Source organism: Zosterops lateralis (genome assembly GCF_965231275.1).
Source record: "Zosterops lateralis genome assembly, chromosome: 18".
Taxonomy (NCBI): domain Eukaryota; kingdom Metazoa; phylum Chordata; class Aves; order Passeriformes; family Zosteropidae; genus Zosterops; species Zosterops lateralis.
In genome coordinates, this window is record NC_139778.1 from 9811801 (window position 1) to 9828805 (window position 17005).

The 17005-nt window shown below is 46.8% G+C and overlaps 1 protein-coding gene across 1 annotated transcript in view; it reads right to left on the reverse strand.

Annotated features, from left to right (window-relative positions):
- Positions 1-2735: 2735 nt before the first annotated feature.
- Positions 2736-17005, reverse strand: part of LOC310916683 (ATP-binding cassette sub-family A member 9-like) — a 31457-nt gene continuing 17187 nt past the window's right edge. Inside the window, exons 18-39 of the mRNA XM_083874396.1 lie at positions 16540-16659; positions 15819-15978; positions 15413-15579; positions 14888-15015; positions 14563-14700; positions 12653-12766; positions 11954-12124; positions 11700-11813; positions 11375-11482; positions 10746-10814; positions 10114-10205; positions 9117-9237; positions 8666-8780; positions 8324-8415; positions 6693-6856; positions 6087-6162; positions 5491-5585; positions 4257-4376; positions 3408-3548; positions 3160-3239; positions 3012-3067; positions 2736-2886 (exon numbers count right to left, since the gene is read on the reverse strand). Of these exons, the coding sequence (XP_083730522.1) occupies positions 2797-2886; positions 3012-3067; positions 3160-3239; positions 3408-3548; positions 4257-4376; positions 5491-5585; positions 6087-6162; positions 6693-6856; positions 8324-8415; positions 8666-8780; positions 9117-9237; positions 10114-10205; positions 10746-10814; positions 11375-11482; positions 11700-11813; positions 11954-12124; positions 12653-12766; positions 14563-14700; positions 14888-15015; positions 15413-15579; positions 15819-15978; positions 16540-16659 (2531 nt within the window). The 3' untranslated portion in view covers positions 2736-2796. The remainder of the gene's footprint in view (positions 2887-3011; positions 3068-3159; positions 3240-3407; positions 3549-4256; positions 4377-5490; positions 5586-6086; positions 6163-6692; positions 6857-8323; positions 8416-8665; positions 8781-9116; positions 9238-10113; positions 10206-10745; positions 10815-11374; positions 11483-11699; positions 11814-11953; positions 12125-12652; positions 12767-14562; positions 14701-14887; positions 15016-15412; positions 15580-15818; positions 15979-16539; positions 16660-17005) is intronic.

Below are 17005 nucleotides of genomic sequence, written 5' to 3' on the forward strand. Positions count from 1 at the left end.
GGGATGGGTTTGGTTTCATCCCTCGGTCACTCACAGCAGCATCCCCGGGCTCATCACGGCTGAGGGACCAGGGGAGGGAGGGACCATGAGCAGCTGGGACAGAGGCTGGGCTTGGAAAAGTGGAGCAGCTGGATTTGTTTCCTTCTGCTCTGCCCAGCAGGAAAAAATCCACCCCTAAGGTTTAAATGCCATTCTGATGTTTTGGAGCGAGGCAGAAAGCAGAGAGGCAGCAAGTCAGGGCACAGGATGGAGTCAGAACCTGTCCCCAGGACATCTCCTGGGTGTCCAAACCTTCTCCTCTCCTCCTTGCAAAAGGAAAAAAAAAAAACAACTCTAATGTGAAGAGGAGGAGATGCCAGGTCCCAGCCAGTGAATCTCAGTCTCATGCCTGCCCACCTCCTTGGCAGAGCACTGATGCTGGAGATCCAGGTGGAAAGCAGAACTCCGGGGTGTGGGTGGCTGCTCTGGGGACTTCTCCTGGAGGAGCAGCCCATCCGTGAGCCACGGCAGCCACCTGCTGGCCCCTGCTTGCCCACATCCCTGCCGGGATTGCCCAGACACCCCTCCCTGCCAGCCTAAAGCACCTGCACAATTCTCCCTGCCTGTGTCCCAGCCCAGCACCTTCTCCCTGCCTGCACCCCCAGCACCACCCACCATCCAGGGCAGCTCAGGGCATGGAGAGGGTGGTGCTGCTCTGTCCATCCCATGGGGTGGCACTGCCCCTGGCCTCCAGAGGGTCCCCAGCCCAGCCTTTGCCAGAATCACACAATCACTGGGTTGGAAGGTGTCAGAGTCCAGGGCATCCCTTTGGTTTCCCTGGAAGGTCACAGACCTCAGCAGAGAGAGCTGGGACCCAAGAAAGAGGGTCTGGGGTCTGTCCAGGGGGGTTGGAGACCCTGGCACAGAGCCCAGGAGGACACAGGCTTTGATTTCAGTCCATGAGAAAAACTTCCAGCACAGAGAGGAATTACAAGTCACAAAGGTGTGACAGACAGGAGTGTAGTTTATCACCGGGTGGGAAATTTGGTAGTTTTGGGGTTTTTAGAATTGGGGAACAAGATGGAGGATTTAGGGTGTAACCCTGAGTCCTTCTCCATCTCCCTTGGCATCCATCTCCTGCAGTGACGTGGGCACAAGGTGGTTTGAGGGGATTGGGTCAGAGTAGAGATGACCCTTCTAGTCCAGGCACTGGGCATTGGTATGGAATGGTAAATAATAACCACATAATTATCTGTATAAGAAACAGTGACCTCCCATCATGGGAGTTGTCCTGTGTCTGAGCTGCTGTGAACACCTTGGCCGGGCACAAAGAAAATTGTAAGATAAGAAATAATAAACATGTGAGAAACCAGAGGAAAAACAAGACCTTGAAGACTCCAATTCATTCTCGCATCTGGCTCAGAGCCTTCAGAGGGCAGAGAGCAAAAAAGACTCTCTCAAACCACCACCTGAATTCTCAGGAAAGAAAACCTAACCCGAGAACAAGAGACCTCCAAGGTCATCGAGTCCAACCCAGCCCTGACACCTGAATTAAACCACCGCATTGAGTGCCACATCCAGTCTTGTTTTAGACACATCCAGGGATGGTGACTCCACCACCTCCCCAGGCAGACAATTCCAGTACTTTATCATCCTTTCTGTAAAGGCTTTTTCCTAATATCCAACCTATATTTCCCAAAGGGCGCTGGGGAACAGGGCAACAGGACAGAAGGGGAAATGCCTGAATGCAGGGAGTTCCTGTTTTATTTTGGGTGGGGTTCTTTTTTTTGGGTTGGGTTTTTTTTTTTTTTTGGTTGGTTGTATTTTTTTTTTTTTTTTTTTTTTTTTTTTTTTTTTTTTTTTTTTTTTTGTGTGTGTGTGTGTGTGTGGTTTTTTTTTTTAATTTTTTTTTAATTTTTTTTTTTTTTCTTTTACTCTTTAACTCTAGCCCTGGCAGGTGGATATCCAAAAGAAAATGCTGATCTGCTCAGACAGGGTGCTGCTGCTTGCCCCCAGCTCCCCACCAGTTGCCCCATCCAGGCACCCCCAGGGCTGGGTGCTGGTGAGGAGCCCCCACTTCTCTTCCCAATGACCAAAGCAAGGCTCAGCCTGCTGTCCTTCTTCAGCACTATTTTGGATCAAAGCACATCTTATTTTGACTCTAAATAGTAACTGGGGTCTTACAGAAGATTATATAAGGGCTGCCAGTTTTCATTATATTTACCTAGGCACTGCTGAGTCCTTTCCTCTGTCCCTGGCCCCAGTGGTGGGGATGAGATGGGCCAAGTTGGCCTGAGCTGGAACTCAGTGGCCAAAATTCAGCCCTGTGCCCCTCTCTCCCAGGAATCAGCACCTTGGCTGGCCATATTCCAGCAGTCAGAGGGGGTGATTCTCAGGGCTGGGAAAGGCAGAGACCTGGTGTCCTCCTGCCATGGATGAGTGAGGTGTCAGAGCCTTCCCTGGGCTCACTCCTGGCTTTCTCCAGGGACTGAACCCCCTTTCCCAGCCACAGCCTCCCTCACAGCCCCAGGACCAGGAGCTCAAATCTCCACGAGCCAGTCTGAGCAGGGGCACAGATGAGCATCAAGGCATCAATTTGTCAAAGGATAAAGGCTTTATTTATTAAAATAATAACTCTCTTTTCCTCTGTGAGGCAGAACACCTGCAGGGCTGCGTGTGCTGTGACGTGGGTGACTGAGTGCTGGGGCTGCAGCTGGTCACAGCTACCAGTGACACTGATGAAATTCAGTGACACTGATGAAATTCAGTGACACTGATGAAAAATACATGGAATATTTCCCACTGTGGCTCCAAGACTCAAGGGTGAAGGGGTCTCTGCTCCACAGCCCCGTTGGATGCCACCTCCAGGTCGTGCTCCTCTGCATCCCTGGTGAGGTCTATGAACACCTGCAATGGGACACAGTGGAAACCACCCCATCATTGCCATGGACTGGCTGCATTTGAGCTGGTCACAGGTTATTTTTCCCTTTTCCACAGGCAGTTCCCAACCTGGAGCTCCTGCATCTGCCTACCTGGTGCAAAGTGTTCAGTGACAAGCTGTACTCCTCCAGTTTGAAGTTCCGTTTAGCTGCAGAGGGATGGAGAAAGCATCCTTACAAACCAAGTCCACATCAACTATTTGAAAGTGATTTCCTTATTTAACTGATTGTTTCCTTTTACCTGCTTCTAGCTTGGAGAAGGACCTGGACAGAGGTAGTGCATCTGTCACTGGAATCTTGTAGGTGAGCAAGGAAGAAATCCTGAAAAAGTAATAAAAAAAATGAATTCTTCATCTCGTGACTCAGCATTGCAGTTTGGGGCGGGTTTGTAGGATAACTGTGCTCCAGGTAAATCACTGAGCAAGGTCAGTAGAGGGAAAAGAGCACCCCGGCCCAGGCCCAGGCTGTGGGCAGCCTGTGGACACTGACCTTTCCTGCCGAGCTGCCTGGGGGAAGAGGTTCAGGATTTCTCTGTGGAGAGCGTCGCTGTGCCCCACATCTGTCATTTTGAGTTCTAGGTGGTAACTTGTGCCAAACTTATTTTTCAGATCCTCAAGGGAACCGATGTACCTGCAGGGGGGGGAAAAACATTGTTCAGACTACCATAACCAGCAAAGAAATCAATGGCTTTGATGCCTTAAGCTTTAGCTTTCCTGCATTTCAGGTTCTGTGGTGGCCAGGGGGGCAGCCCTGAGCTCACAGTCAGTGTCACTCAGCTCTGCACACAGCAGGGACACAAAACAAATCCTTGCCCAAATGGACACCAAGGACAACTCTCAGGCCCAAGAGCACAAACAAGGGGGGCTGGAGGGAGGAACAACAAGGATGGGACCTCACAACCTGCAGCTGCAATTGGACAATTCAACCCCAAGCTGCAAATGGACCAAAACTGATCCAAGTGTCACACCTGGGGACCCTTTGGCCATTTGGGGACCATTTTGGGTCCACCCTGGGTGCAGCCTTGGTCAGGCTCTTGTCCTGCCCAAGGTGTATCCTGGAGGCCTTGGAATAAATCTCTGCTTTATTCTCCAGCTCTGCCCACTCTCTGCTCCAGCTCAGCCTTCCAAGGCATCAGTTTGAGGGAGCTGAAGAGTAGCTGTACATCCTCTTATCCATCAGCTCTTTATATCACGCTACCTCCTCACAGAACTGATTGTAGCACACACAAAACCAAACCAAACACATCCAAACCAGTATTTTCCATTAGATTAAGAATTAAAAAACCCCAGACTAAGCCAAACATCCCCCCAGAGCAAACCCCCTGCTACCCGTGCCCACCGGAGCCGGCCGGACACCAGGATGGCCACGCGGTCACACATCGCCGCCGCCTCCTCCAGGGACTGCGTGCAGAGGATGGCTCCCCTCTCCTTGCTCCTCATGGAGGCCTGGATCACCTTCCTGGGAACACAGGGATCACAGTCACATCCTGGGAGTAGTCACAGATAATCTCCTAGTCTATGTCTCCCTGTAGCTTTTATCTTCTTTTTCCTACCAGGGTTGGGATTAAATGCACCAGACCATATTTCCTGTTTGGACTTGGATGTTTATTAATTCTTATCTATGTTACAGTCTCACAAGCCACGAGTTCTACAGCATTTAGTTTACAAACTAAAAATGGAGGATCCTCTCTGTCTCTCTACGAGGCCTTTTAAGCACAAACTGTCCAATTAAGAAATGACACCTAAATTATTTTTACTTTTAACCCAATAACCAACCACCCGTGGCCCACAGTGAGGATTTTTCTACCCAGTTACAAAATCCCACTCAGACCCATGGAGAAGACAAAAAAGAAGGACTCAGTTCTGCCCTAAAACCTCCATCTTGCCTTATATATATTACTATATTCTAAACCCTTAAACTCTGTGTTTTCCACCCTGTGATATCACACACTTCTATTCAAACTCCACACCCACAATCCCAGTGCTGTCCCTCAATTTTGGGAGCCTTTTCCACGGCCTCAGGTCCAATGCAGTGTTTGCTTGGGGGTCAGTGCCTGTGAGCCCAGAAAACCTGAAATTCTCAGTGCCCAGGGCTCCAACATCTCCCTCCCTAGAAACAACTTTTTAAAGTTATTAAAAAGCAGATAACTATTTAAAAGACCTCAGTTTCCTCAGTTAAAGATGACCTGGATGCCACTGCTCTGTTGTAATCTGTCATGGCAGCATCCCTCCAAATTTTGCACTGGTGGTGTAAACAGGTGATGAAAATCTGAAGCAAACACCAGTGCTGGATGACTAAAGGGATGACTTCCTACAGTTTTTTCTCTTGCTCTGAATAAAATAGAAATTAGTTTCTTTTGTACCAAATGCATGGGCTCAGCTGGTGTCTACTGAGATTTTTTTGGGGGTGCATTAATGACCATAATGTTACAGGGTTTGCTGTCAGCTGAGTGAGGAGCTCGGCAAGTTCTCCCCATCCCCTGGGCATTAGGAAAAAGACAGAGCCTCTGCATGCCAGGGAGTTCCTATAGTGAGGAACCCTAACCCTGCCCCAGATTCCCATTCCTGCTCACCACATGCGGCGCTGCCCTTTGGGGTCCACGCTCACCGAGGGCTCATCCCAAAGCATCACTGTTGGGTCTCCCAGGATGCTCAGAGCAAATGACAGCTGGAATGGGAACAACATGAGGTCAGGGCTCCTTTATTTACCTGCAAAGCTGGTGCACTTTAATCCCTGTGAATTTTTCAAAGCTGAAGCTCTTGATTTCAAAGTACAAAAGGGACAGGGATTAAAAAAAAAAAAAAAATCCCACTTCAGGTGTTCTCAGTTAACGTTTTAATCTCTCAGAATCAGATTTCTCCAGAACTCCTGAGCCTGCTAAAGATGTGAAAGTGGTTTTCCATGCCATTTACTGGCAGATGTAAGTGGTGGGGCGGGAAGAGGTGATTGTAAATACAATTTGTGGTTATCACTTATTAAACACACGGTGCAGGAGAATGGGAAAAGAGAGTGAGGAGGAGGGAGGGAATCCTGCCAGGCTGGATTCAAAAGGTGTTGATGAAAATGAAAGATGCCAGGAATCCACTTAGCTGAAGGTTTCCTCTGCACCACGTCCAAGAAAGAACGAGCAGGTTTTGGTAAAGTAGCAAAGACAAATCCAAAACTTACCTTTCTGGCTTCTCCAGCAGATAAACTCCTTGCTGGGGTCTTGAAATGCTTCAGGAGATCCAAAGCCCTTCCTAAGCTGTGGGGAATGGAAAGGGAAAAGCCTCAAATGACCATCTTGGTGTGCAACCTCTGTGGTCAGGGGTGCTGAGGAACCAGAAATGACATGTTTTGGTTGATGTCCATCACCTTGGGTTACTTGGTGATTCTGCTCCTAACTTGGATGGTAAATTGAGGATTTTTTTTGCAGAAATTCAAGGCAGAAAGGGCAGCTAATGAGAGAAGTGAGTTACTCATGCAACTGGCCATGAACTGGGACAAATCTGTTTTGTTTTTTTTTTTTTTTTTTCCAAACCTTCCCAGGTAAACTTGGGCTATGATCTTCATTGGCAAGGCACTGAGAACAGCATAAAATAGCAGATGTCACCAGGAGAAGCCACATCTCTAAGGTGAGAGGCACTGAAGATGTTGTCTCTTAACCACACAAGCCAGTTTTGTTAACAGAGAAACCCTTTCCCCACCCTATAAAACCAGAGAGTGACTGGGCTGGAAGGCTCCCTACCTCTGCAGAGAGGGAGAACCAACAGATAAGAGTATTTGGCTTCCTACCAGCTGATGGCAAGAGCAGCATCTTCTTCCCTCATCCCTCTGATGGCAGCAAAGGCCTCCAGGTGCTGCAGCACTGTCAGGTGTGGCCAGAGTGGGTCCAGCTGTGGGCACCAGCCCAGGGCCCCTGGGCACGGGGGAGCTTCATCCCGGCCCCTGAGCAGCACCTGCACAGACACACAGCCCTGTGGTTGTGGGGTCACACACTCACAGCCTGGTTTGGGTTGGAGGTATCTTAGAGCTTGTCTAGGGTTTGCAATATGTCATCAAAAATGTGTATTCTATTTTCCATCTGTTGAAACTGATTGGGGAGGGGGTGGGTGCCTTCTGTTAATGGGCAGCTGTTAAAACCAGCTGGGGCTGTGTTCTTTATCCCTTCCATCCTCCCCCCAGGGGATCTCTGCTGTCCATGGCCCATCCAGGCTCACTGCAGGGCTGATCCAATTCCATCATCCCATGGGGAGATGCTCCACCCAGGGGGAGGAGCCCAGCATTCCCACCTGGATCAAACCTGGCATTGAGAACAGCAGCACAGCCTGTTTGGATTCCCAGAGGGAGAGCAGACCCAGCTCAGCACCACTGGACCTTCTACAGGATCATCTCTGCTCCACCAGAACCACATCTGGCACTGCAGGAGGGCTGGGCTGGGCTGACACCAACACCCTGAACCAACAGGGGGTCAGGAGTGTTCTGACTCTGGCAGTGTTTCTAGGATTTTTTTGTTTGGTTTTTTGCTTGGTTTTTTTGCATCTTCATTTTTATTTTTAATATTCCTAGTAAAGAACTGTAATTCCTATTCCCATATCTTTGCCTGAAAGCCGCTTAATTGCAGAATTATAGTAATTTGAAGGGGGGAGTGGTTTACTTTTCTCCATTCCAAGGGAAGCTCTGGCTTTCCCTGGCAGACACCTGCCTTTCCAAACCAAGACAGAGCTCATCCCATCCCACACCTGCCATGGGCAGAGACATCTTCCAGCAGCCCAGGCTGACCCAAGCCCTGTCCAACTGGCCAAGCCAAGCAGTTGTGTGGTCAGCAGCCACTTGTGAGTGGTCACTCCACGAGCAGGGTGATCCTGCTCCATCTGCCTTTTCACCCTTGGTAATATTACCAACATCAGCCTGTCTTTTCCTAGTAACGCTTTTCTATTTCCAACCTTCAGTCCCAAATCTGTAAGAGCAATGGCATTTCCCCTCCCTCAGCACATGCCATTAATCATTCTGCATGTAATTAAGTGATGGATTATTACTGGACCAACACTGCTCACATTCGTTTTCAATTTCCTGGTTTTGCAAGGCTGTTTATGAGGAGTGTTATTTTTGGGGTTTTTTTAGATGTCAACAATCCTTACAGGGCTTGTGACATTTCACAACGGGTTTCCAATGCCAGCTGAAGATTTCCTGTTGCTCAAACTCTTAAATCTGTAGCACTGGCTTTGATGAACACTAGAATTTATGTTTGGCATAAATCAACGCTTTTTTTTTCTCAGCTCTGTAAATATCCAGGACACATAAATTGCGCATGAACATCCATAAACCCCCTGATTGTAGGGAGATGTTTCTGGCTTGCCTTATCACATTCCTAATTTTTAAAAGCATCAAGGTCATTTCTGCAGCTGCTCCAAGGAGCCACCTACCTCCCCAGCAGTCACTGCTACACCTCCAGAAATCATGTTCAGAGTTGTGCTTTTCCCAGCTCCATTGGGTCCTAACAGACCCAGGACTTCTCCTGGAACAAATATGCAACAACTGTGAAGAATATTTATTGGTAATGTGACTTCTCCCCTGTATCCTATGTCATATTTAAAAGTACAGGGAGAAAGGGTTGTTTTATCCCCATAAATTAAAACTTCAAATGCAGGAGACCTGAGCAACAATTTTCCACAAGAAAATTCTAACAAAAATATTGCCTCCAAATAAGACCTTCCCTTTAGATTTTAGTCATTTATATTATAGAGAGTGTTGGAAAGCACTTGAACCTTTTTTAACACCAAAAGAGATGTTTTTGACAGCAAGTTTCTTCTTTTTCTTAAAGATGGAAGTGGCTGTCCTGACTTCGTATTCCTTGCGCAAACTGTTGACAACGACCAAGTCCTGTGAAGAGACAGAGAGGGAAATAAAAATTCTCCTCCCACCCCATGAGACAGCTGGTCTGTTCTTACCATTAAGCAGGACTTTGAGAAGGAGAAAAATTCTAAATTAAAAAGCCACAAAACAGAAGGGAAAAAAAAAGGAAAATATGCAGAATGGGAATAAAACTAGTGGTGCCAGCTAAAGTCCTTGTAGTGCCAGGGTGACCGTGGGCTGGATGGTGAGATCACATCAGGAGATCTGAGTGCATGAGCTCAGGAAGCAGAGGCAGATGAGAGAAGGGAAATGATGGGGAGTGAAAAGCCAAACGATGCAGAGGAGGGCTGGGTGTGCATTCACCTCCTGGTGCTGCAGCGAGGCCGCGGCGCTGCGCACCCGCTCCCTCTCCGCCTGCACCTCGGGGGGCTCCTCTCCAGGGTGCTCCTTGTTCTGCTGGGTGTCCCCTCTCCTCTGCTGGATCCTGAGAGTGCAGGAGGAGAGATGCTTTCACTGGGAAGCACTTCCAAAAAGGTTTGTGTTTATGAGGTGTTTTTTTTTCCCAGGGTGGCGCCAATGAAACCCAAAATTTATTTGCCCTTGGGGAGCTCAGAGAACTGGAAGGGACACACAGTGATCACTGAGCTGTTCCAGTGTCTGCTCAAGTATTTATTCCTGGGGAGGAAAAGCTAAACTTCACTGGCACAGCTGAGAAAATGAAGGCCACTTTTAGCTTTTCCTTCATCCTTAATTATTGGCTGGTTCTCTGCTCCACATATCCCAATCCTCTGTGCAAGGAGAATTAAAATACAAGTGGCAGGTTTGCAAACCAGTTTGAGCATTTAACTCCCACAATGTTTGATAATTTAATACTTTTTATAAGTCTAGGTAATGTCTGATAATTAAATACTTTTTATAAGTCTTTTCCCCCGTGACTGAGCTGGTTGGTCACTCGTTGTTGGTGACAGTTAAGCAGAGAGGACTTAGACAACCTTGACCTGATGAAGGTTTAGGGAAAGTCTCCATCCTATTTGGAGCAATACTGACACCTTTGAAAAGGAGTTAATGTTTTTTCTGTTTCAATTTGGAACTATAATTTAGCCACCTGTAGGGAAATGTCCTGAAATCTCAGCTACGTACCTTAAAAAAAAAAAAAAAAAAAAGGTTAAATCACAATTTTTGTCCTCTCAAGGACATAGAAAAAATTTAAAAATACTAGCTTTATCCACATGTTGGAAAACATTTTTCATGTATCATGTTTTTCCCTCCTGCTGTCAGGGTCCTACCTGGTTGTGCAGCTCCAAACCCACCCTGCAGACTGGGATTACTGGGATTATCACAAGGAACCACTGGGACACACCTGAAGATGGGATCAAATCCAGGCACTGGTCCTCCATATCTCATCTCCAAACAGCGCAGGAGGAAAGCCAAAATCACACAGTGGATGTAGGGCTGAAAACCAGACATTAATGAGGTTTGTATGGAGACAAGGTAACAACACACTCTGTTAATTTTAATTACAAAGGGATGCAGTAACCTATCTCATTAATTTCAGCTGTTGAAAAGGTCTACAAGGGGAAGGAGCTAAATGGATGCTTTGCAGACATTCCTCTATGATATGCAGATTATTTGCAAGACTTGATTTCTTACAGCAGCTCTAGCCCAGATAATCCACCTGTAGCCCAACAGACATCCTGTGGGATGGGAGAGCGTCTCATCCTTTTGTAGGAACAGCATTGGGATGATCAGTTTATTAATGATATCTCTGCCTTCCACATGAGCTCCACTTGACCCCCTGCCTCATTTTTGCAGCATCCAAGGGCCACATGAGGCACAAGCCCAGGATCAATTGGAATTTGCCTTCCCTGGCAACACTTAATGGGAAATTTTGACTACAAACCCCCATCCTTTGTTTATGGGGAGAGTTTACAAGCCCACTGCATCAGTGACAATCATCCCTGCCCAGGCAACCCTCTCCAAGTCCCTCCTTACTGCAAAGACAGGCATGTAGATGTAATTCCACCTCTCAAAAATTGTGTAATCATTATATATGAGGAAATTCTGGAAGAAAAGGAGATCAGTCAATTAGAAAATTCCTCAGCATGGTGAATCTCAGGGCAGGGTCAGAGCAAGGTGGGGATGTACAGCTTCCCTTCAGGGTGGGATAAAGGAGCTTTGATCTGCCTTTTTTCTTTGGTTCTTATTCCCTCAAGGGGTTTTGGTTACTTGGCTACAGTGATTCAGAGACCTCAAATCAGTCAGGTTAAGTCAACATTTTCTATCATTGCTTCTCTCTTCCCGTTCTTTGGCCTTCTCCCAGCTCACCTCCTCCTTCCTGCTTTTCCCACTCCACCACTTTCCCCTCCCATGTCACTCTTGCTGCCAAAATAAAGCCACTGTATCAGCTCTTAGTGACTAAACAAACCAAAAAATATCCCAATCAAACAAAGGATTAACGGGGCAAATCTTGGTCTCTTCTCTCACTCAACAGCCTGGAAATTCTTTTCCTGTTTTCTTTTCCCACTCTCTCTTTTTGACTGGGAATTTGGGAAGAATCTCTTGCTTTGCCCATTTGCACCACGAGGATAATTATTGAATTTAGTAGGATGTGTTTTGCTTACTAGTCCAGAGAACATGATCCAGCCCACAGGTGGAAACACAGGAATCAGCATGCACAAGTAGTAAAGTACTTCATGATGGTCACTGTTCATAAAAGCAGCATAATTCACCTGGAATAAAGCAGAAAAAACTATTTCCAACATTAACGTATTGTCGCTAAAAATATTTGTCAGCGATTCGGGTCATTCTGCTGAATTTTGATACAAATTGAAATTTAACGATGTAAATTTGAAATAAAGCTCCAAGAGTGGCAAGGTGTGCAAACCAAACATTTCAGAGTGAAGAGTAAATTAAATGCAAATTAAATAAATTATGCTCCTCACTTACCAAAATGAAGGTTAAAGACCAAATGTAACGGTTGCTTCGTCCCGTGCGAAACACGAAGGCCATTAAATAAACAAAGAAGACAAGAGATATCCCATAACCAAAGAGGCAAATGAGCTGGAGAGAGAAAGAGAGAGAGAGAAAGAAATATCAGTGACAAGGAGCTGCTTGTGGATATATGAAAACCTGCCTGGCGCAGCCCATTGCAAATAAACTCTTTAAAGCCAAATCCTGCTAGGAAATGACCTGGAGCTCACCAGGGTCAGCACAGCCTTGCCCTCCAAGGGGCAGATGCGGGTGAAGAGCACCAGGAGCCCAAACATGAGGCACATCAGGCTCCAGAAGAGGGGGATGTCCACCAGAGCCTGCCCACACCAGTAGGCTGAGGGGAAGAGCCCCGCGAGCCGCAGCTGGGAGCGAGCCTGGAGCTGCAAAAGTGACAAAAATGACAAAAGGGAAAGCTTCAAACATCATTCCTGCTCCTTCTCTGTTCCCTCACTTCTCCCTTCCTCTCCTTTCTGAGCTCAACCATTGTTTAAAACCATGTAATTCCTAAAAGGGAAAAAAATTCAAATCGTTCTGATCTCAAAAGCTTTATAAACATCCAAATTATTGTGAGCCCCAGCTGGTTCCCTGGGAGGCAGAGAAGTGCAGGTTGGTCCTAATATGACTGATTTCCTTCTGTCCTAGAAATCCTACCTAGAAATCACAGAATCACTGAATGATCTGGGTTGGAAGGGATCTTAAAGATCATCCAGTTCCACAAGCAGGGACACTTTCCCCTATGCCAGGTTGCTCCAAGCCCTGTCCAACCTGGCCTTGGACACTTCCAGGGATCCAGAAGCAGCCACAGCTTCTTTGGGAACCTGTGCCAGGCCCTCCCCACTGGTGCTCTGCAGACACCTTGCATCTCATTCACCCCTCATGTACCACCACCTGCAGCTCGTGCTCTTTACCTTGTAATCCTCCACGTTGCTCATGGCAAAGAGAGGAGGCAAACCAGCAGCCAAAACCAGCAGGTAGGTGAATAAGCCGAAGAAAATGTAGTTCTTTAGCTCTCTGTTTTCTCCCTGTGGGGGGAAATTCAGTCACTCACAGTTGGTGCTGCCCCGGGAAAAATCTGGTGCTGGCTCGATGCTCGTGAGATGGTTAAAGTGAGCAAGAGCACTGATGGTAAGTCAGTTGTGTTTAAGGACAGACAAGAAGGCAAAAGGAACAAAATAATGCCATTTATCATCCTAGAATTTGCAGAAGGAATTTGGATTCCTGTAAGTTGTTGAGGATGGAGACCAACTTTTTGTTGCTGAGGGGTTTGCAAAGGTCACTGTTGTATTCCCACCATATCCATCAGCATGGCCTGGTTGGAAAGGACCTTGAATATCATCTCATTCCACTCCCTGCCATGACCAAGGACACCTTCCACTTCCCCAGGGTGCTCCCAGCCCCATCCAGCCTGGCCTTGGACACTGCCAGGGATCCAGGGGCAGCCACAGCTTCTCTGGGCACCTGTGCCAGGGCCTGACCACCCTCACAGGGAATAATTTCCTCCTAATATCCGATCCAAACCAATTTGGCTCAGTGGGAAGCCATTTATCCTGTCACTCCAGGCCCTTGTAAACAATCTTTACAACAATCAAAGTCTCCATCTTTCCACCAGAGACTGGAAGGCCACAGTTAGGTCACCCTGAAACTTCTCTTTTCCAAGAACAACCCCAATTCTCTGCAAACAGCACAAACTTAAATACTTCACGCTACCAACACCCCACAGAACCCTTGGGAGCTGCAGGAAAAATCATCATTAAACACCCCCAGAAACCACCACTGCCCTCAACTCTTGGAACCTGCTCTCCCAGCCAGGTTTCTAAGCTGTGCAGTGCTCACCCCTGATTCAGTTTTACACCACAATGACACAGATCCCGAGATTCAGAAGGCTGAAAATGACTCCTCTATTTTGGGGATGTGTCTCCCTTTTATACTATTTTACACAAACCAATTTGATTGATGAAACAAAGGCAAACCTCTTCCCTCACATTGGTCAGAGCAGAGGGACATCAAGAAGAAGTCCCTCCTAGGGAAAGGAATTAATAACATAGGTACAGTTAGAAAAACATTTCTCCTGTTTACAGAAAATTCCCTGGGAAAAGAATTTCAGAAAACAAAAACACCTCAGGCATGGAATCAGGGCTACACACCCCTCCAGCTATCCCAGGGAATTCTGGCCCAGCAGGGCAGGACCCTCACCCTGTAGAAGAGCAGTGGGACCACCAGCAGTGAGACCACTGCCCCCAACCCTTAAATCCTGCTCTCCCAGCCATGTCTCCAAGCTGTGCAGCCCTCACCCCTCCAGTAATCCCAGTGAATTCTGCCCCAGCAATTAGGGCAGGACCCTCACTTTGTAGAAGAGCAGTGGGACCACCAACAATGGAACCACCAGTAGTGGGACCACTGCCCTCAACCCTTAAAACCTGCTCTCCCAGCCAGGTTTCCTCACACATCCAGTTATCCCAGTGAATTCTGGCCCTGAAATTAGGGCAGGGCCCTCACCATGTAGAAGAGCAGTGGGACCACCAGCAGTGGGACCAACCACCAGCAGTGAGACCACTGCCCCCAACCCTTAAAACATATTCTCCTAGCCAAGTTGCCAAGCTGTGCAGTGCTCACCCCTCCACCTCTCCCAGTGAATTCTGCCCCAGCAGGGCAGGGCTCTCACTGTGTAGAAGAACAGTGGGACCACCAGGAGTGGGACCAACCACCAGCAGTGGGACCACTGCCTCCAACCTTTAAAACCTGCTCTCCCAGCCAGGTTTCCTCAGCCCCCCAGCTCTCCCAGTGAATTCTGTCCCAGCAATCAGGGCAGGGCTCTCACCGTGTAGAAGAGCTTGCTCCAGACGCGGAGGCGCGCGGTGGAGTTGAGGAGCCTCAGGAAGGTGTTGCTGAGGATGTTCACCAGCACAGGGAAGCAGTTGATGGGCTCTGGGCTGCACATGACCGTGAACTGGTGGCTCTGAAGGTGTCAAAATAAAAAGTCTTCATGTCCCTGAGAGGTGTGAGCAGCACTATTGAAAGTGTTTATTACGCCAAAAAAAAAAAAATTCTCCCTTTTCTGGCGTGTTTATTTCTCTCATTTAAATAGTTCTCAGAAAATCCTGTTGATGTACAGGATGAAAGAAGGGGGAAAAAATATCCCTCACCTTGCCTTCCAGGGATATTTTTATAGCTCCATTGTAATCTGGAAGGCTTGTGATGTTTTTCTCCGGAGTTATTTCTGGGGTTATGTTTTGAGCCTTCAAAGCAGCAATGAAATCCTCGATTTCTGATCCTGAAATCAAGTCAAGGACAGAAATTAGAAGGTTTTTTTTTCTTTAAATAGAAACAGTTTCATATAAACAAATTCCTACTTGCAAAGCAGAGGTATGTAAAAAACCCTAAATATTGAGATTCTAAGCAAACACATATTTCCTATATCTTTTCTATTTATTTAAACAAAATATATGTTTCAAACTTAGTTAATTTATTGATTTTTAAAAAAAAAACTTGCCTGTTTCATTACTTTTTTTATATATCATCCATATCATCACTAGAACTGCATTTGCTTTTGCTCAAAAGAAAACATCTCTCAATGCACATTCCTTTATATTTTTGTGGAATTTTCAAGGTTGCTCTGTCAATTATAATAAAACCCACATTGGTGCAGAAAGTGACATGTTTTTCCTCACCTGTGTCATTGAAGATGAGGAGGTTCGTAGACCTATTTTGGATTTTCTCTTTTGTGGGAAGGAAATACGGGCTAGATGTGATTTCCCAGCTGCTGGAGTTGTGCCACAGATGAAACAGCGTTAAAACCATCAGGGGTGGAAGGATAAATGTTCCAAATAACAGCAATCTAGATGGAGAAACACAGCATAAGGCCAGGGGAAGTCCACTAATAAGTAATCGTGTATTTACGGGGAAATTTTAAACTTAAGCAAGCCAGAGTTCTCCCACTAAGTCCAGACCGCCCCTATTTTTGCAGCTTTGAAACATTTCCCACCTAATTCTCTGCTTCCAAACATCTCCAGGAGTATTTAATCCTTCCCTCAGCCACTCCAGGGCTGCAGGGTGGGTGGGAGCTTCTGTACTTACACTCCCCTGAGGAATTTTCCTTCGTGCCTCAGCCTCAGCAGGCGAATTCTCAGCACAGCAGACACTTGCTGCCTCCAGAGCATCATCCCACTCATGGCCAGGAACCCCTGCTTGGAGAACCCTGGGAGGTTCTGGTCCCTCTCCTCGAGGTCTCCATCTCCTGTGTGTTCACCGGGAGAAACATCATCACCCACAAAGAGCCCTCAAAGGACACCTTTTAACCCCAAAAGGTCATCGAGGGTCTTCTGTTCTGGACAGAGGGACACTTTGATGTTTTTTTGGTTTGTTTGGGTTTTTTTAAGAGAGAAAAGTAAGAAGGGCAGAAAAAAGGGGCCATAATTCATCCAGAATGGAATTTATATCACTGAATTCTGACTGGTTGGTGCAGCAACACATCCAAGACCTTCACTGGCCTTGGGAAGTGCCTTCTGCAAACTTTATCCCTTCCCACCTCCTGGTCCAGGCTGTACAACCCTCCAAAGGTAAATACCCTTCCAACACGAACCTTAATTCCTGTTCTTGAAAGCCTTTGGGAAGCCAAGATGGAATTATTTGGGCTTCTCCAAGATGATACTCCTCATTGAAGACAAGTGGGATACAAGCCCCACTCTAGGTCTATCAATAGCCACATTTAGCAGAAATTTATTAGATATTCAATTCAACACATGTTTAAATGGAACTTTAGGGATGCCATGCTTGCAAAAGTGAGTCAAGGATTTACCTTCTGGATCGATGGTTTCCTCACCCTGCAGCTTCAGGAAAACATCTCCCAGGGTTGTCCTGGTCACCTCGTAATTCACCACCCCCTGCAGGAGGCTGCTCTCCAGGTGGCTGAACAGACCTGCACAGGGGAAACAGCCAGAGTCAGCCCAGGCACCAGGGATGGTGCTGAGCACAGCTCAGCCAATTAACACTGGATGTTCCAGCATTTACATCATTAATCCCCATAACCTGAAAGTCAAAATTTATTGAAAGATTTATTTTTGAAAGTCACAAATTTACTGGGTTTTTTTAGAGGTAACAAGTGGAAAATTCAGTGGTTTTGGTTTTCATGGACAATCTTGAAAATAGAAGAGGGTCAGTGGATTTCAGTGTGTAGATTAGTTAGTGGATTTTCTTTTTTTAAAAACTTCATTATTAATATTAGCATTGTGCACTGAAGGCTGTCTGTAAAACTGGTATTTATG